The sequence below is a fragment of the Aplidium turbinatum genome, chromosome 1, assembly GCF_918807975.1.
Source record: "Aplidium turbinatum chromosome 1, kaAplTurb1.1, whole genome shotgun sequence".
Lineage (NCBI taxonomy): Eukaryota > Metazoa > Chordata > Ascidiacea > Aplousobranchia > Polyclinidae > Aplidium > Aplidium turbinatum.
In genome coordinates this window covers 87674-109685 of record NC_137472.1, presented here as the reverse complement: position 1 = coordinate 109685, position 22012 = coordinate 87674, and the positions used below count along the sequence as shown (strand labels likewise).

The following is a 22012-nucleotide window of genomic DNA, read 5'->3' as shown; positions in this document are numbered from 1 at the left end:
TTCGTCAGTTTGCGAACGATTGTCTGAACATTTAAGACGAGGCATTTTGAATTACTTCATCAAACCACAGCATACCGAGAGTGTGCTACAGTGCAAAGCAACCAGTTGTCCAGAACATGTATAACTTCTGCTTTATTTTGATGAAGTGAGTATCATGAGTACTTGTGAGTATTTAAGTGTGTACTTGTACGTGATATCTTTTTACAAACTTATTTTTAAACCTTTGCTCAGATAACCCTTGCCATAGGCCTCCTGCTATAGAAAACATGGCAAACATTGAAATCACTCGAAAAAACGGTAGAGGCCAGTATCTTCCTGCCTCCCTGCCGTACCGGTTCGACGACACAGCCAAGTATGTTTGTCAACCAGGATACCGATTACACGACCCAAACGTGGGGCATCGATGTACAGGACGAAAAGTCTGGACTAACAATGGATCCAGTTTGTGTACAAGTGATTCAATCATTTTAGATTTTACAGCATTAATAATGATAAATGATGTTGTAATGCTTCATTATTTACTAGACCATCCACAGACGATATTATTTTGTAATAAATACAGTATCTTACTATTGTTATTTTTAAAGTTGTTTTTTTTTCAGTAGAAAAGATACAGATTTCAAAGCATAATACAAAATTGTGTATACCAGGAGCTTGTCGACGACGCAACAACAGACGGTTAAGAGATTTCAAGTTGACTTGCACAGACACTTGTGTGACCGATAAAGATTGTTCGCCTGGGAACACATGTCAGTGCGATGGATACTGTGGCAGATCTTGTGTCAATCCAGGTATGGCTTTCACTTTATCTTTGACATGCAGTTTTATAATTACTAACTGAAACAGTATGATAAAAACTTTCTGACACCCAATTCTACCAGTTTCGTTTGATTTGATGCCACAAGAAGCGATGTTTAAAATATTGCTTGCATTGTATTTTAGATTAAATATAACTATCTTCAGTATTCATTTATTGCAAATTTCAATTCAGCAAAGTGGTTTAAAGATCCCATATGGGTGGATTGAAAGATTCACCCCAATTGGATCTTTAAGTTTAAACCATTTTTTTAATACTAAAGTCCTTGGCAATTTATCAAAAATAAAAGAACAAAATAAATATTCATGGTAATGTTTATTATTATTGTTATCTAAATTGTTGGGTATTTTTTTAAAAATTGCATGAGAAATAAATTTTTTTGCCTTTATAAAAACCTAATTTCGGTTCAAAGGTCCCACACACCTTTCCCAAGTACAATGTGCTGTGATAACCTGTAATGCATACAGTTCGTTCTTAGTTTGGCCTCAACTTTGAAAGCAATACTCATAAAAAGTGGTTGTCTACTGAGAGCCAAATACAAAACAATACGCAAAGGTTTCGGACACGCCCACTAGCCATCTGGGATAGGTTTGCTAAAGTAAAAAAAAAATTACTGTATGCAATTCTTCCATCCGTCTGATCATAATTTCACATCAGCATTTGAAATATTTGGTGAGACATTTTTCCATGGCCATTGGCTAAACTAAGAATTAAAATCGCTAAAATTGTCAAGGTGTCCTATGCAACCTATGGGACACCGGTCCAATGGGACACCAGTCCTATGGAACACCGGTCCTATGGGACACCGGTCCTATGGGACACCGGTCCTATGGGACACCGGTCGTTGTTATTTTTGTTGTGATTCTTTTAATACTTTTGCTTTTGCGCTGTCATAGTTGATTCTTAATATTCAAGATGCTTTACCACCAAAAATAAATTTTTAACCTTTTGCGGTCCAAGAACTTCCCTGGGATGCAAAATAAAATTATGTAATATGGTCCAACGCCATTTCTGGGATGATGTCTACATATCACTGCTCAACAAGGTCCAAATATGTCTGTGGGGTGCTTGTTTTGCGAAAAAAGATTTTTTATCGATTTTAGATTAGAGCGATTACATTCTAGAATGTTACGAGAAATGAGGTTCAAGAGAAATGAGCTATGCCGCTAGCTTCTCAAACTGCTACCCAACCTTCTCTGCTACTCAACCTTCTTTAACTGCTACCGGTCTTCTTTCTAACGTTCGACTCAAGTAGGCCTACAACAATGTGTTGAGTGAAGATTATATATTGTCAACAAGAGACTGGTTCAATTGTGATGTGGAATAATCACTGCACACTAATACGTCCGTCCGATAGATTCGCACATCGTATAAAAAGCCAAACCACGTTTAGCGAAAACACGAGTTAAGAAAATAGAGAAAAATGTAATGGGAGTTTGTCGCTCAAGCATGACAGTGCATCGCAATGATGACGTCACGATTGCGTCACAATCTATGTTACAATACGGGAACAAATAGCTGGGCAATAATTTCGTGAACAATTGGTTAGAAGCATAGACACCTTAAATAGAAGGACTCATATCTCGCAATCTCGGGTTTTCAAACTTGGGTGCCAAAATCTTAAGACTACTATGCGCATAAATGACTATGACCTAGGCTACTTTAGGCTACTATGGCTAACTGTTGCTGAATCTATTGAAAATTTCCACAACAATTGCAGATAAAGAGAAAGCAATGCTTGCCAAAATTTAATTGTGACATGACAATGCAAGTGGGGTTTTGCAACAGTCCATTATTATTTACTGTACTTTGAGTTTAGCTTCATTGCAGTGCAATTGGTTTGAGCGGAGGTTAGAAAATACAGGTGTGCTTTTTGATTGCTTGCCGTTGTAGGTTAGCCTAGCCGTAGATCACGCTGCTGGGGAATTTCAAGTAGCCCAGTTGCAAATATTGAGATCTTGTGAATGTAGCCTAGTAGTCGATTGGAATGTTAGTTATTTATAAAATAAATGTCGATGGGCAAAAAGATCGAGAACCTGTTATAAAGTATGTTTATTTAATGTACTTGAAATTACTGCATAAAAAGATGCCGAAAGCATGTAATGTTTATGAATGTCGTGGTAATTACAAGGGTGAGCCTTATACCAAAGTTGCAAACTTTCCAACTGAAGAAGCAGAACGAAACCGATGGATTGATGCAATGCCAAATGAACGTTCCAGTTTGCTAAAGCTGAAGCAGATCTATGCTTGTACTAATCTTTTTGATTGTAATTGGATAAAAGCAAAGGGGGGAAAAGACCGAATGGACCACCTTCGATCTTTCCTGGAGTGGTTCAATCATGCTTGAAGCAGGTCTTCTCAGTGCCGAGAAGTACACAAGTTTCAGCTGAGGCTCGAGCAGCAAAGGAACAATTTCGAGCAGAAACACTGGATAGAATAGAGAGCTTTTCATCATTTTGTAATGTCATCATGAAGCGATTCTCAAAAGATCATCATGTTATTCGCAATGATGATGATATTTACATATCCAAAACTGATGCTAAAGGACGCTCTGTCATCCAGTTCCTTCATTTCCAACAAGTGAATTCAGAATTTGGATTTTTACATCTCAAATGTGTGGAGAAAAATGGCATAGAAATACCTAAAATTTACTTTTCGAAAACCGATTGTCTGCAAAAGAACAGCCTGATGGTTCGTAAGTGGTCACAACTTGACAACTGGTGAAGAAGAAGTTTATGCTACTCATGCACTGGTGATTGAAGTTGTATGCCATTTCGGAAGCCCTAGATATATTCTGCTTATTCATCCCACGGAGCAGAAACATGGAACTTAACGAAAGCACTAACACTCAAACTACGCACTGCGCAAAGATCACATGAAAAAGTACTCTTAGGCATTACATGGTAAGACAGGAAACCAGCCAAATGGATACGACAACAAACACAAATCAAAGATATCATTCAAACAATAAAAAGTTTAAAGTGGAATTGGGCAGGACATATCATGCAAACAACTGACAACAGATTGACAAGAAGAGCTACTGACTGGATACCGCTTGGCAATAAACGCAAAAGAGGGAAACAGAAAACAAGATGGCAAGACGAACTCTACCAATTCGACAAACACTGGACACAAACGTGCAAAGACAGACAAAATTATGAAGATATGGGGAAGGCCTTCATCCTACAGTGGAACAACAATGGCTGACAATGATGATGATGATGATTCATCCTGTCGCAAAACTGAATTCTGATAAACTTAAGGAAATGATCCTGGAAGCTTTGTTGGCAGTTGGTAACGCTGGAGGTAGGCTACTACGATTTCCTGTGTATGTGACAATTGTAAAACAAATGTTTCTGTTTATACAAAATTAGGTGGACCTGGCAAAAGTTTTATCAAAGCAACCAACTCTGATGTTTTTCTTGTTTTTGACTATGTCCACTTATTTAAAAACATTAGAAACAACTGGATAACTGAGCACAATAAAGAATTCTCTTTCATGAAAGAGGAGAAAACGTATGTTGCACGCTGGCGTAATATTGAAGCACTTTACAATGAAGATCGTAAAAACAGCATCCGTTTAGCAAAGGTCACATACACAGCTGTGTACCCCAAGCCTTTGCAGAGACAAAGTGTTCCTTTTGTTTGCCAGATTTTCCATGAAGACTGTGACTGCCCTATCCACGTTGAAGAATAGACTCGATATTAGTGATGGCACTATCATTTTCATGAAGCTCATCACTGACTAGTTCCACATGATGAATGTTAAGGATGGCTATTCAGCTATTAACATGCGGGATGAGTGTCGTCAGCATCTTTACTTGAGTGTCGTCGTCGTCAGTCATTTTACAGCAAATGTTTAAATTTCATTGGCAGTGCAATTTTTGAGAAAATTGGTTCAAAAGATTGTTGTCCTATATATAGGTCGCTAGGCACACGTGTAAGCAAAATGAAGCAAAGGCGGCAATCAATTCCCACGCATCAAGCGGTTTTAAACAGCGATTCCCTACGATTTCTACGCTGTATAACAAAGTAGTTGTGTTTGTTTTTAGAACAATTACATATTATTTATTGTAATTTACTGAAATTTTTTGATAAATTTTTAGTTTTTTCTTTACGTTTTTACATGCGCATCGTGACGTAAGCGAAGTAAGTATGGATCTGGTAAGTAAGAAGTAGTTTAGGCCTTGGAGGAAACCTTGTCAACAATTTTGCTGATGTCCTCGCCAGCTACGGCAGAAAATTTTCCACTTGTGCTGCGACAATGTTTTCAGTAGTGGGAAATTGGCTACGACGCTGAAGGACAAATTATTGTAAGCATCAGGTACAATTCGTAAAAATAGGACCGAAAAATGTCCGCTGATCGCTAAAGATGCTCTGAAAAAACAAGGAAGAGGCAAGTTCGATTTTAGAACCGATACCGACAACGGCTTGCTGGTTTGCAAATGGAACGACAACAGTGTGGTAAATTTATCCTCGAATGCGGCTGGAGTTTACCCAACTTCTAAAGCCTCTCGATATTCATCCTCTGAAAAGAAGTGTGTACAAATTGAACAACTTTGTTTGATCAAGCTCTATAACGAACATGGGGGGCGTTGACATAATGGATCAGGACATTTCAAACTATCTCATCGCAATGAGAGGTAAAAATGTTATTCGTGCTTGATTTCATACATGCTCGATATTTCTGTCAACAATGCATGGCAACTGCAAAGAATTTGCAATAAAGACAATTCGATTGATTTGCTTTTCTTTTCGAAGATATCTTGCCAGAGTATAATTGTCACAGCATGGAAAGCCACTTCAACAAGGAAAGCGGGGCAGAGCACAAAATGTTTTATCCGATGTATGTTATGATGCCTAGGCTATGAGTATTGGGTGTTAGCCTAGGACAAACACACTCGATGCTTCTATTGCCATGCAATAAATACCTAGAGCTTCGGTAGAGAGTTTGTCTTGTTGAACCATAGGCATACGAAGCCGAGCAACGTGATCAAGTTTAGCATCTTCAAGTTTATTACATTTACAGTACATAAACATAAAACTACGCAACAAATTAAGTATCGAACGTTTTCGACATCACAAGATGTCCTCTTCAGGAATAACATACATACAAATTAACTACATCTGAAAAAAATACAATGGTTAACTAAATCTATAAACAGAAAAAGACAAAAAACTGCACAGTACTTCTGACTAGCTCAAACTCAACAATATAGGCTCCACGAGAATCAAAGGTAACTGCATCAAAAGGTGTTAAACAGGTCACATGATATGGTAAAAAGGCAAGGTGCGAAAAAACTAATTTTAAAATACAGAGAGCAAGAAAGACGAGCCGCAAGCATACAATTGTCTGTTTAAAAGTGGATTGTGACGTTTTATGTACAGGGCTTCCAAGATCTTAGTTTGATACTCAGACCTGCCTCTAGACATGATCTCGAACTGCTTGATAGAAACGTTATTTTGGCATTCTGTACATGAAAAAATGTGATCTTTAATTGCGCTTTTCTGTATAGAATTCAAATTCAGGTGTTCCCCAGCTCTAGTCGATAAATGTCTTGTTGACATACCGATGTATGTCAGGCTTGCATCACGCAAACAACTGAATTTATAAACGACATTAGAACATAAAGCAAAGGGCGTAGGCGACTTCAGCTGAAAATATCTGCCTACTTTGAACGTTCTATAAACAGGGTAAATGTCACAATCAAATTTCTTTTTGACAATTTTAGCTAGATTTTTTGAAAATCTTACCGAATCTTTTCCCAAGAATGGTATATCAAAAAAGTTGCTAAAATCGTCTTCTTCGGGTTTATCTTTCGGTTTCGTATCCAAAAAAGTTTTTAATATTTTATCAAAAAAGTATGACGGGTATCCATTTAAATGTAGCATATTTTTCAACTTTTTAGTTTCATTGTGGAACAACAAGTCCGTCGAGCAAACCAAACGGGCACGAGATAAAAGACACAAGATTAATCCAGATTTCCACTTATTTGGGCAAAAAGCATTGTAATTTAAAAGTAGGCCAGTGTTGGCGGGTTTTCTCCAGATTTGTGTGTCAAACGAGTCATGATTTATTTTTACTTCAACGTCTAAAAAGGCAATAGTGTCATCAGATTTTTCAACAGTAAATGTGATGTTTTGATGTTGAGCATTTAAAAGGTTTAAAAACTGCGAACAAGACTGATCGTTGTCAAAAATTGCAAAAATATCGTCAACATAACGTACATACATTTTAGGGTAAAAATCACGGAACACTTCAAACATTTTCGTTTCTAAGTGCGCTAAAAAGAAGTTGGCCAAAGTCGGACCAAGTGGAGAACCCATGGTGACGCCATCAATCTGCTTAAACAAGCGATTATTAAACATAAACATACCTTCAGTGGCCAGATTTAACAATTTTATGAAATCCTTTTTCTCAATGAGTGGTCGATGCGGTTGGTTGTCATTAAAAATGTGATCAGCAATAATATTGATGGTTTCTCGAAGCGGCAAAATTTCTGGACAATATCATAAAGCCGTACATTCCCAACACTTACATGCTAAATTCGACGAAACAATTTATGGAAAAACTGAAGGATTTTAAATGTCCTCCGAATAGTGTTATGGTGAGTTTCGATGTGACATCGCTATTTACTAACGTGCCGCTTCGAGAAACCATCAATATTATTGCTGATCACATTTTTAATGACAACCAACCGCATCGACCACTCATTGAGAAAAAGGATTTCATAAAATTGTTAAATCTGGCCACTGAAGGTATGTTTATGTTTAATAATCGCTTGTTTAAGCAGATTGATGGCGTCACCATGGGTTCTCCACTTGGTCCGACTTTGGCCAACTTCTTTTTAGCGCACTTAGAAACGAAAATGTTTGAAGTGTTCCGTGATTTTTACCCTAAAATGTATGTACGTTATGTTGACGATATTTTTGCAATTTTTGACAACGATCAGTCTTGTTCGCAGTTTTTAAACCTTTTAAATGCTCAACATCAAAACATCACATTTACTGTTGAAAAATCTGATGACACTATTGCCTTTTTAGACGTTGAAGTAAAAATAAATCATGACTCGTTTGACACACAAATCTGGAGAAAACCCGCCAACACTGGCCTACTTTTAAATTACAATGCTTTTTGCCCAAATAAGTGGAAATCTGGATTAATCTTGTGTCTTTTATCTCGTGCCCGTTTGGTTTGCTCGACGGACTTGTTGTTCCACAATGAAACTAAAAAGTTGAAAAATATGCTACATTTAAATGGATACCCGTCATACTTTTTTGATAAAATATTAAAAACTTTTTTGGATACGAAACCGAAAGATAAACCCGAAGAAGACGATTTTAGCAACTTTTTTGATATACCATTCTTGGGAAAAGATTCGGTAAGATTTTCAAAAAATCTAGCTAAAATTGTCAAAAAGAAATTTGATTGTGACATTTACCCTGTTTATAGAACGTTCAAAGTAGGCAGATATTTTCAGCTGAAGTCGCCTACGCCCTTTGCTTTATGTTCTAATGTCGTTTATAAATTCAGTTGTTTGCGTGATGCAAGCCTGACATACATCGGTATGTCAACAAGACATTTATCGACTAGAGCTGGGGAACACCTGAATTTGAATTCTATACAGAAAAGCGCAATTAAAGATCACATTTTTTCATGTACAGAATGCCAAAATAACGTTTCTATCAAGCAGTTCGAGATCATGTCTAGAGGCAGGTCTGAGTATCAAACTAAGATCTTGGAAGCCCTGTACATAAAACGTCACAATCCACTTTTAAACAGACAATTGTATGCTTGCGGCTCGTCTTTCTTGCTCTCTGTATTTTAAAATTAGTTTTTTCGCACCTTGCCTTTTTACCATATCATGTGACCTGTTTAACACCTTTTGATGCAGTTACCTTTGATTCTCGTGGAGCCTATATCGTTGAGTTAGTCAGAAGTACTGTGCAGTTTTTTGTCTTTTTCTGTTTATAGATTTAGTTAACCATTGTATTTTTTTCAGATGTAGTTAATTTGTATGTATGTTATTCCTGAAGAGGACATCTTGTGATGTCGAAAACGTTCGATACTTAATTTGTTGCGTAGTTTTATGTTTATGTAAATGTAATAAACTTGAAGATGCTAAACTTGATCACGTTGCTCGGCTTCGTATGCCTATGGTTCAACAATAAATACCTACTACAAAATACGAAAAATGTGATGTCGGTCTGCATGTCAAATGCTTCAAGCAATATCATATTTCCCAATGACTTGTTTCAGTAATGTGTTGCTTTGCTACTTTTCAGCTTCGTATTTTGTGAACTTTCATTTCAATAAAGTGCTCGATGACAAGACATTTTCCATTCATTACTTTGAGCGATAACGATTAGGCCTACGCATTACGCACAAGAAACTTGCAAAATTGTATAGAGCAAATCAACGTCTGGCAACGTTCAATCAACGCAATAATGGTAGATTTTGCTACAAATCCAATTGAAATTGAATAATAAATAATATTTCTTTATAGCTTGACAATGCTGCAATGCTTAGTCACTGATTATATCCGTCAGTCGGTCTTCATTATGCGAAGACAAGTTTGAATTTTTTTGGAAAGTCAGATAAATTTTCTTTCAAATAGTAAAATGTCTGACAGCATGCATATCAAAGGCGTAATAATCATTCAAAAACCACGGGCACTTTACGTCCCCCAACTAAAGGAATCCCTTGAGAATCTAGTATGTATACGGAAATACGGTTAACATAATATCATAAAAATAACCCACACCATGACCTACTATAGAGCACGGCCAAATATGTTGCTATTTGAGGAAATTTTTAAGAGTCTGAATTGTTGCAACCATAGCTATGACAAACCTGTCATCCTCCCATTTCCAGAAGTAAGTAAAATAAACAATATTTGCACCTAGATATATGTTTGGCTTGTTTAGCCGGAGATTAAGTATGTACGCTGAGCACATTTTACACAATAATAGTGTAATATATAAGACTTTCCTACTGTACCCTAGAGGTAGCATCGTTTGGTGAAATTGCATGTTCCATTTAAAATATCAAGGATTTTTTGTTGATTCTATGCTGTAAGCGGTTCATTTGATGTGTCAATTTAAATTTTAGTTCGTTTTGTTTTTCGCCAAGTTTAATTTTGCAAGTAGGCTAAAATATGGCTTTTGGCGAAAGATCCTGCTATACAAAAAAAACCTAGCGACTATTTAATGACACTACCTCCAATGACACTAATCTCCGGCAAAACAAGCCAAAGAGATGTCTAGATGCAAATATTGCCTATTTTACATACTTCTGTACCTGGGAAAAGTACAGGTTTGTCATGGCTATGATTGTAACAAGTAAGACTCTTAGAAATTTTTCCCAAATAGCAACATATTTGGCCGTGTTCTAGTAGGCCGTGCCCACACTTACAAAAGTTTTTGGCCATAAGCCTACTCATGTTAGCCTTTTTCAAGTAACAAGCTGACTGATGTTCTTCATAAATTGAAATTAAAGGTCTGATCTAAATACACAAAAATCGAAACAAGAAACGCACAAGAATGAAACGGCAAGGCAGAGTAGAGGCAAAATCACATATCGCTTAATTGCATAGGAAAAAGCACAAATGAGTGACGAAAAATTGTGTGAAGACATTTAGCAGATAGGAGGCGCCTGCGGCAAACAGCTGCCTATTGATGCGAGACATGCAAGATTTTATGAGCAAAGCCTCATGGATTTTGATCACTACAGTATGCTATTATTTTTATTTGTTTGCGTTGCCAAAACCAACTTGTAAAAAGTGCTCTAAACATAATTTAGAAATAAATAAGTTTATGTCAAGAGCATTCAGTGTTGACGTAAATTGTGAAGTTTTAGGAAAGGTTTAGTAACATAAAAAATAATCAAATAGTTCTGCACAGCAATAATCAGAAAAAAAAGTGGAAGGTATCCTATAGGACACATGGTACAAATAGAAAGTAAAAAACATTGTTAATAGAAGCTAACGTCGATTTCCAAGTCAAACGGTTGTAAGAATTCAATAGAAAAACTACATACCTTAGTTAACATTTGGCTTAACCCTTTCAAGTCTTGTGGGACATATGTGTCCCATGGAGGAGACAACGTAGGCTAATGGTACATTTCCGCCATACAAATCCCTGTGCTATTTCGATTTCAGTCCTTTTAGACCAGCTGAGTTGCCAGACATCACGTGACTTCACGTTTTCCGCGCGTTGTCATTTCACATGCTGTAGTTGTAGCAACAGTAAACATGCTTGTTGCCAAGTGCTAAGTGCAGCAAAATTGCCTGTTTTTAGTAGTTCAGTGCTATTTCATGATCAGATATTGTTGAAAAAGTTAGTTTCAGTGATTTTGCAACATGTCTGAGAGTTTTGGCACTATTAGTCGGTAGGAAAAATAAAATAGTTTATTTGGTTTTGGGACATATATGTCTCGTCAGACTTTTTTGTCGGGACGCTTTTGTCCCAATAGACTTATGATCAAACCTGTTCAGGCTGAAATAACAAATATCATCGCTCCAGTTCTGGAAATATATTCACGAATATTTACAAAAAAAAATTAATTGTGATAATAATAAAAGCTAATTGCGATAACTTTTTGACTGCTGACGAAGTTAGTAAGATTCTAGAAGATTGTTCGTCACCTTATGGATGATCACGAAAATCATGTGTATGGAGTGCAACCTGCCATACTGCAAATCTTGTTTCAAGCCCTGCCACACTTAAACTTTTAGAAACTGCTTATTTACCGTAACTGAACTCCATGAACATGCATGCTTATTTTTTCTTTTGACGTTTTTCGTGTGTTTCATTTTCCTTCGATAGTGCATTGAAGACTGTTGGGACACTGGTGTCCCAGTAAAAAAGTCTATTGGGACAATATGGTCCCAGCCCCATTTTCCCCCATTTTTACCAGTTTATGCAGCTGAAGTTAACAATATGCATAACACGCAGTATCAACGACATAAATCACAAAAAATTGGTTTAAAATTCCAGTAGATGATATTCAGACTTGAAAGGGTTGGGGGGTCTAATTAATTTTTTGGTGTACTCTATTGTTTGTTTGTTGGTGAAATTGTTACCCTTAACCCTATTCGGACTAACGGGTGGATGGGTTCCGTCCATACCTAAAACTTTCATCAATTACTTAAAAGTTACTGGCTCAAATTAGCTGAAGTTTTATGACTTTTCCTAAAAATTATTCATCTTTGTTTTAGTAATAAAATGACATTTTTATGTGGTATAGTTTTTTAGTTATCAGCAGTTTTTGACACCCTACTCCTAAAATTGCCAGGTCATCTGAAAAACTTTATCATCTTGTACAAGCAAGTTAGCAAACATTTGTATTGTTTTGTGCCTTCCAAGATTTACTGCATGACCTACATGACTACTGACCATTTCGGATTACATGCATGACTGGACCGTGTGCCTTTTACGAAGATATTAACGATTTCAGGAGATTATGACGGAGACATCAGAAAAATTAAAAAAAAATGACTACTTTTAGCAAAAAAGCAATAGCAGATAACTGGTAGAGTATGTGTGTCCACTTAAAATTTTAACCAGTTTGTCAATAATTTTGCTTTAACTTTGAGAAAAAAGCAACCTCGTAACGTTTTTATATCAAATGTTATTAGCAAATGAAAGTGTGGATGGAATAAGTCCACACGTCAGGCCATTACCTCACAAAATTAGCTTAGTCCGCATAGGGCTAAACTGTGAAAGCCTCTGATAGTTTCTTGTACTTGAATGGGCTTTGAACTATTGGCACAGGCCGAGTCACCAAAATTAACAGATTGAACTTTTTAATTGTCAACGGGTGGGTGTTTTTATGTCATCCACTAGGTGCCGCTGAATGGACAGCCTTCATGAAGAACGCTAGTGAAGCGCAGACCATCGTAACGATAAATAATGAATTTTACTTGCTTTGTTGTGTAACATGAAATGAAATGTTTAAGTGGTCTTGGCCTAGATTCCAAATACAACATTAGATAAATGCAGCATGGATTTTACACAGATGTCGATTGTGGGGAAGCTCCAGCATCTGGAAACGCGACTATCGTTTATGACGGATCGGGATTCAATCGCGTCGTGTATTATTCCTGCAATGACGGATTTTACATCAGCTCCGGAACCCCGACTAGGAAGTGCACTGCAGGGGGGAAATGGGACGGCCGGGCAGTGATATGCGAACGTAAGTTTTTTAATAAACGTTGAATTCGGTCAATAGAACAATCGATTTACAGACGATGGACGAAATAGTGGCAGCTATAGTGCTTTATGTGAGCAGTGGCGCTGCAAATGATTTCACGGGGGTCTGTTAGTTAACTAACTATAACACTGGTCAACAATTTTTTTTTTCTTGCATCGGCTTTGAGAACCGATTTAGGGTAATTTTGAGGTGCTGAATCCGAATCTGAGCTCAGATTTCCTCCATCACATCACGTTTTTTGCAATCTACATGTTGTACATTGATGAATTACTTAAAAGTTGCTCATTCACTCACGAGTTTGACACCACACACAGGCCACTAAGCTTCCGGACGTCATCGCGGCCATGGCCGCCGAGTAATCGTTGACGCTAAATTACCTCCGAAACAACTACCGCGCCTGCAGGCCATGTTAAGCCATGGCGGCGTCGGCAATTGCCGAGGTACGGTAAATGTCGAAATAATCAAACAAAGTGTGAAATACGTCGGTAAAACAGTGCCGACGTAAATTTTGAACAAGTACAGATTACCGAAACCCAGTCAGCAAATCAGTCTGTAGACATTGAATCAATGTACAAAAACGACTGATTGCTGTCTGAGTCTTCACTCCATTGATATTTGAAACTTCTTTCTTCACTTGCATTCGTACGTTATCTACATCTACTTGGGAACCAGTGCATTCATACACACAACTGCAAATATGTTTCAGGGCCTTGTTTGCGTTGTTTTCACCTGAGTGAACGCAAAAACACGATATCAATTAAGAGATTTTTAAAAGCACGAATTTTTAACGGATTTTTTATTTTGGCTGCCGGGCGCGAGAATTTGGACGCATGGAAGAAATTCTGGTAGGCCATGCTTGGCCGCCGAAAAACTAAAGGAGCTTAGAGGCCGGACACAATCACGCCCTAAAGCAGCTTCAAATGCATATTATTTTTATATCAAATTCACGAAACATTAACAAAGATTCGTAATAGCCTTTATGGCGCCGAAGAGACTTGCGTGACTGCAGCTTTTGAGACGAGACTTACAGCTCACGAGACTGTGTATTTCATAGGTGCTTTGCAGGGACGAGTCATCTAGTTCGAGATATGGAGGATTTCATATTAACTCTTTCATATCTGGGCTTTTTGAGACGATGTTTTTCTGGGCAGGGGCACAAAGTGCCTTAAAGTTTAACCGCTTATAACTTCTTTCAGTTATGAACTAGAATCTTTTACCGCTGGAAAAACAATCGCAAGGCCTTTGAGCGTTGAATGATATTAACATGTTTGTAATACATATTATTAAAGTTTGTTAATAAACGTGTTTATGAACGCGGGTCAAATTTGAAAGCTGCCTGATTTTTATAATAAAGAAACAAACCTTTCGTTTTTCCCACTCTCGTGTCATTTGCCTTTTTCTAGACCTCTTTTTCGCTGTGATGGTCAGAAATAAAAACAAAACTCAACTGAACTGTGAAGACGTATTGTCGCCTGATTAGTTACGCTTGGCCGGCCAACAAACAAACTATGACAATTCGATGATTACGACGATCTTGTGTGTGTTCGAACAATGCGGTGGTCGAATAAATTTGTGGCAGAATACGGTGCGATACTGATGAGCCCAGCCTCATGGGCGAAACACGTGTCTATCGCAGTCAATTCGTGCTACAAATCGGCTGCCGAGAAACAAGTTTTATTCCGTTACAGAAAGTCTGTCCCTGATGTTTCGTCGATGCATTTCTACGTTGAATCAACGTAAAATGCTTGATCATTATTGTAACAATATGTTGCTTACTTTGATTGTAGCCTATCGCACAAACTACAAATCAAACATAACGATTTTTTCTTTTTATGTGCTCTACCCTTGTTCGACGACATTGCCGAAGTCGTAAATACGCTTGTTTCTTAGAAGATGCTGAAGCCCAAATTTAATTATTTTTGATTTGATTCTTTTTGATGCATGTTGTATTCCCATAATCATAACAAAATTGCTCGATTATTGATTTCACAACGCCTTATCGTACCCTAGATTCTTGCAAGTATATTCACTTGTATTTATCTCGTAGAGCGTCGATACAATATAATATAACACCTGTCATGCTACATACATAACGTGTTTTGTCAGCACCACGGTGTAATGAATTCTAGGTCATTGATTTTCGTGATGAGTTCATAGCGTCCCTACAATGAAGAATGAGAGGTACTTCAAGCGGTCCCATCATTGCTAAAAATCATTATACGTTTCACATATTTGTGTAATCGATTGTAACAGTCAAATTATGCCAATTTACTGTCATTCAACCTATTTAGACAAATATAGATGAGTTTATATCGGACAGAAAACAAAGTATCCTGGCTCATTTTAATTTCTTGAGCAAAACTTATAAACTTTACAGCTATTCTACGTCATTTTGATGTCTCATGGCACTTTGTTATTTATGAGATGAAGAATACTTTGAATAAGACACAAAGCATTCCTGATTATTGCGGCAAACTCTTGAATTATGTAAAATCGTACTGATGAATTACTCTAAAGGTGCGGTATGGATTATCTGCAACACGTTTGCAGTATATTTAGCTCTGGGAGTACTATGAGCAACTGTCCAAATAAAACGATATCTACGATATGTTAGTATGCTAAAGACCAACGTTGCGTACAGGAGTAATGTAGAAATGCACATAATACCATGGCGATATTACAAGTCAGGTTACATCATTAGGCTATATGAAAAAAATATGTTTTATGGCCCAATTAATTTGATATTGAAAAGGCCAGAAGTAAAGTAATAAACTTCGGAGCATAACCGTAGGATTTAGAGGAAATTCGGACTATGTATATCAAAGCTAACACATTAGCGAACATATTATTCAAACGTTTCGATAACTGCTGTTTTCATCGTCAGTCAAAAGTAAGAATGAAGCTATGTTTTTACAATGGCAAAATCAAGCGAAAAATGCGATAAAGTAGTTGAGTCACCTCGGCTATCAAAATCAGTCACTCAACAACGATTCAACATCTGCCAACGTTGAATCAATGCAAATGGCTGACTCTGCCAGCAAGGGATAGCATAGCGTCTGAATAATAATTGTAACGAATGTCTGCTCTTTCCTCCAATTATTGTATTATTAAATTTAACTTCTTAATTGCTCAAAACACAAACAGTTGAAGAAAAAAATCTTCTCACACCCTATATTGGATTTATTTTTTTTTGCAAAATGAAGTCATTTTGTTTCAGCAAGTGGCCCGTGTGTACCTTATACCACAATTCAAAATTATGGTTTCGAATGTGTATTATGATGCAAGGCAAACGGCAAATTTATTAGCAACCGAAGATGAAAGAGATGCAAATTTTTCGGATAGTGATGTTGATTTGCTTTTATCTGATGGTGAAGGTGGTCCGCTAACATCTGACAAGAGTAACGAAGATGAGGTCGTGACCGTCAGACATAGGCAGTCCCAACGTCGTAGGAGCCATGATGTCAAATCATTAGATAGCGCCTTGGATGAGGTAAATTACCATACATTGCCTGACCAGGAAGAGGAGCGAATGTTGGTGGTTGTTGACTAAAGAAGTAGATTGAAAGTTGTTTGGAGTACCAAGCAACCATCAATAAGAGGAAGACAAAACTCTGCTAATGTGGTGCACAGTTTACCAGGAGTAAAGCGCGATTATCAATATGCAACGACGTCGTATGATGCATGGCGTTTCTTATTTACAGCAGAGATGATTTACTACATCATTGTTTCAAGCACCAGCACATGTATACGAGAGAGGCTATCGCGAATATCGGAGGCTCAACGAACATCTTGGCATGCTTCAGATTTTCAGCAAACTGATGCCATGGAACTAGAAGCATTCATTGGATTGTGGTACATTAGAGGACTACTCAAGCGAACATTTCACCGAATTAAGATTGCTTTTCCCATTTATATGGACTTCCTATATTTAGTGCGACAATGTCGTTGAACCGATTCAAATTTCTGTCTGCAAATATTCGTTTTGATGATAAAAGCACTAGGGCCAATCGCTGGCAAAGTGACCGATTTACAGCAATCAGAGAACTTTTCCAATATTTTACTGGAAATTGTGAAAAGATTTTAATACCAGAAGACTTCCTTTCACTGGATGAGACTTTGTTTCCATCCCGCGTTGGTGTGTCCTTCAGGTAATAAGCTTCAGGCAAAAAATAAGCCTGCTAAATATGATTTGTTGCTTAGAAGCATAAATAGTGCGCGTATGTCATTCACCTATACCGCCATAGCTTATGCGGGTAAGCCAGTAGGTGTACCAGGACCACACTATCTGACTTTCACTATGGAATATGTGGAAACGTTGGTACACAATTTGGACAGAGTTTCTTCGCTTCAAGGACGAAACATATCCCTTGATCGCTTTTACACTTCACTTGATTAGGCAGAATGGCTTTGGAACAAAAACATAACTTTAGTTGGAAAATTGCAAAGCAATAGAAAAGGGGTTAGCGAGTTAAAATCTCTCACTGATTGGGAAGCCTTCAGTACCAAAATTTACTGGGAGGAGTCGAGAAACCACATTACCGTTACGTCGTACGCAGTCAAACCAAAATCTACCGGTAAACGCAATGTTCTGGTCTTATCAACTATGCAGCCAATCCTTGGAGTAACCAAAGATGACGGAAAGGAAAAACCTGCAATAATCAAGCTCTACGATTTTACCAAGGGTGGGACTGATGTCGTCGACCAGAAGATGGCATATTATAGCGTCAAGCCGAAATCAGCAAAATGGACTGTGTCTGCATTTTCTTACATTTTAGACGTTGCGCGGGTCAATGCGATGACCATTAGTTACTTGAACCGCGAGTTGTCCTTTTCACAAGCCAAGGGAGACGAAAGTTTTGTAGAGGGGTGGCAGCTAGCCATGTCATTAGTCAAACCACACATGTCTAGACGATCGGATGATGTACCTATTCCACGTGGGTCACTCCGCCATGCAATGTTAACATTTTTGGGACGAAACCATGGATTAACAGCAAACTCAAATTTGGTATTACCAGTGGTTTTCATAATGAAATAGCGGGCTATCATAAGATTTGTTCTTATCATGTTATCGTTGATTATGAGATTAGATATTTTAATCACAGTATTTGGTCATTTCTGCTATATGGCTGTGAATCCTGGACTGTATGCCCGAAGATAGTAAAGAAGATCAACAGTGCTGAAATTTGGTTCATTCGTAGAATGATGGGAATTAACTGGATGGATAAAATCACTAACGAAGAAGTGTGGAGACGCTCTGGGTGCACCCCTGGCGTCCTCATCACAACTATCAAAAAAAGGCAAATGACATTTATTGGGCATGTCTACCGCAAACGCGGAATTGAACACTCAGCAATGATGGGGCAATTTCCTGGTCAGAGACACCAGGGCGTTCACGTTTGGAAATCTTCAAAAATCTTTCAACGTGGACAAACCAAAATTTTGAAAATCTAATTAAAAGTATGGACAATCGATCGTTGTGGAGACTCACGGTAGCCGACGCCTTATTCAGGCATGGCCGATGATGATGATGATTTGGTCATCACCGTTTTATTCAAAAGCGGGGTATTTTTCTATCTATTAATTGATCGAAATATTACTTATAAAGCTGTGCGGTTCAATTTCATTACCATTATACTTGACGATGCTAATTTACTACACTTGCAATACGGTCTGTTTTGTACAATATTTCGCACAAGTCATATTTTTTTTGTGACTGGAATTTCTTGTCTTCGAAAAATTTTGATTAGTCAGTTTTTCTCAATGCAATGACGAGCTGCATGTCTTCATTTTCAATAAACAGTGCCTGGATGACATTATGTGTTTCCATTTTCGCTGATAGGCATTACTTTCACAGATCAAATGTTTGTACTGTTTCAACGTCTGACGATGGTGAACCGCTGTAAAGCGGCCGATATTTCCTGCGAAAGTTTTGCGTAACAAAAAAGCATTCATTCAAGAGGAATGCAATTTGAAACAAACTCATGATTTTCTTAGGTTGTATCGCAACACCGCTGAACGTTGTATCGACATAAGCAAAGTATCTATAAGCTGTTAGCACTCGCAATAACACGATAGAACATATCAAGCTGTGCTTATTTCTCTACGATGAGAATTAGGTCAGGGCAAGAACGGCAAACCAGAGTTGACCTTTTGCTGCTTGATATTTGAGCAAACAAATTATATGGTAGATTATATTACGGTAGAGTAGATTACTTACATACGTTCGACGTCTGTTGATGTTGTGTATGTCTTGTAAAAGCGGCGCGATCATTTCGGTTACAGCTGCACAAGCTAACGCAAGGCGAGAGACGAAAGTAGATGCTCATAATAATTTGACGTCTACTGGCGTTGAATCAATGCAAATAGGGTGATGTTTCTATAAAAGATTCAATTTTGCAAGTTGGGCACGTGCTATGCGCCGGCGCGTATCACCAGTGAATAAAGAAACAACAGGAGAAAATTTCTGCTCCTAAAAAGAGCAAACTGCTAAGTTGTTTCTGACAAGGTGTCATAAACCACGTTGTATTTTAAAAAGTATTTGAGATACAAATTTTTGAGTAGCATCTCCAATATGCGTATGAACTTTGTGACAAAGTCATGAAATTTCAGCTATTTAGAATAGTTTTATCGTATGGTTTTCAGCGTTTAAAAATTCGTAAGGCATGAGATGCCCTAGCCCAGGCATGAAAGTGTTAAAGAAATTCAAGTTGACGAACTTTTACTGTAGTAGGGGAAATGTTGCCATTTTTAAATATACGTTTGACTGTAAGACCATTAGTTTCCTACAGGTTTCCTATCAGGATTGTTTGTTAATGTGTTACAGGTTCAGCATATTGCAGAATAGTGTTTGTGAAGACTGTTTCCTGGTTCATCTTTCTGCTGCATTAGTTAACATGTCTATGACTTCCAAGCGAAGGAAGTGTTGGAATGACCCTGACATTTTCTGTTATATATGTGGCTTCACTTTAGAAACTCATAGACGTAACATCAATACTTTTATCAAAAGAGTATGCCTTGCTTATTTCGGACTACCACTTAGTGACCAGGACAATAATTGGGCGCCTCATCAAGTCTGCACAACTTGTGTCGATACACTGAGGTCCTGGTCTCAAGGAACAAATGCTAAACTCAAATTTGGTGTGCCAATGGTTTGGAGAGAACCGCAAAACCACGTAGATGACTGCAACTTCTGCCTTGTAGACGTCAAGGGATTTCATAGAAAAAACAAGCATCACTTGCAATACTCCAGCATACCATCTGCTATACGACCGGTTCCCAACAGTGACGAAATGCCCGTACCCATTTTCACCGATCCCCTGGACTCTGATGAGGATGAGTTGACTTCTTCCACGCCTTCGTCCAGTTCTTATGGAGAAGAAGAAGATAAAGCACATGAGGCATGGGATGCTGATCGAGTTTCTCTATTTAACCAGCCCGAATTAAACAATCTTATCCGAGATTTAAAGTTGCCAAAGCAATCTGTTGAACTGCTGGCTTCCAGGCTACAGAAGAAACATCTTCTCAAAACCGGTACAAGCGTTTCATTTTATCGGGACAGAGAGACCAAATTGAGAAAGTACTTCCACTTGGACGGTCAACTTGTTCACTGCGCAGATGTTGAGGGGCTTCTTCTTTCCATGGGTTTACCTGCATATCATTCAAGTGACTGGAGACTTTTTATTGATAGCTCGAAAAGAAGCCTAAAATGTGACTTGCTCCATAATGAGAGCAAGTATGGATCCCTACCTATAGGACACTCTGTTTTCATGAAGGAGAACTATGCAAACATCAAGGCTGTGCTAGAAAGATTGAAATACTGCAATCACCAGTGGTTGATCTGCGTGGATCTTGAAATGGTGATATTTCTATTGGAAAAGCAAGGAGGTCACACAGAGTATCCTTGCTTTTTATGATATTGGGATAGTAGAGCCAGCGAAAGGACATTGGGTAAGAAGAGAATTGCCACCAGGAAATGCGCTGACACCTGGAGATAAAATCATAAACAACCCGCTGGTTGATCGGGAAAAGATCACTCTACCACCATTACACATCAAACTTGGACTAATGAAGCAGTTTGTCAAAGCACTTGATCGTTCTGGGGACTGTTTTGGCTACATATGCTCAAAATGTCCTGGCCTTAGTTATGAGAAAAAAAAGCAGGGATATTTGATGTGCCTCAGATTAGAACGTTGCTCAAGGACCATTGGTCACAGCGGTAAACCATAATCTCTTCGTGGGAAAATTGTAACATAAAGTTCCCGGATCCGTTCGTCTGCATATAATGACCGAAGAAACACACACTGGAACTTCTTTTCAAAAAGTGTATTTCTGTAAAAATTAGCCCGCGGCTACCGAAAACGAGGGGGTGCAACGCGTACACCTCTAAAAACTGTCACTACAGAACAGATTAATTGGATAAAGACGGAACTTTTGTCCAGCTAGCAAGCAATAGGCACAACAGTTAAATGTGCGACCGACTTCCAACAAACAATTTTACGAATGACCAGAATAGATATCAATATCTCAAATTCACGTATGCGGTACTGTGACGCAATAGTGAAAACCATTGTCACGCAATTCAAAACAGGTGTCCAAAGCTAGTAATCCAATGTATTCATGTTTAAACAGGTTTCAAACTGAAACAGGCCCAAACAGGTCCAAACAGGTTTGACACAAGTCTATGAACGATGGTGCAATTTTGGCACATTTTCCAGCAACTTCCAAGACGTAATATTCAGTAGACTTAAACGGTTTTTATATGACGTTTGATTAGGTGAACCATTGTCTGGAACATTGCGGCCCCTAGTTATGACAGTCTGACATGGCATAACTAAAAAAGAATTGACGGCAATTGTGAGCCAATGAATAAAAACACATGATACACAAATTGTTTGGATCACTCACGTTTAAGTTAATACGTAACTACAAAGGGCATGCAAAGAATGAACAGCAATACGAATAATACACGACGATACATGAAA

The 22012-nt window shown here is 38.0% G+C and overlaps 1 protein-coding gene across 1 annotated transcript in view; it reads left to right on the top strand.

Moving 5' to 3' along the window:
• Positions 1 to 22012, top strand: part of LOC145778122 (complement factor B-like) — a 104174-nt gene that overhangs the window by 15104 nt on the left and 67058 nt on the right. Inside the window, exons 5-7 of the mRNA XM_082589538.1 lie at positions 232 to 453; positions 651 to 791; positions 12837 to 13013. Coding sequence (XP_082445664.1) covers positions 232 to 453; positions 651 to 791; positions 12837 to 13013 — 540 coding nt within the window. The remainder of the gene's footprint in view (positions 1 to 231; positions 454 to 650; positions 792 to 12836; positions 13014 to 22012) is intronic.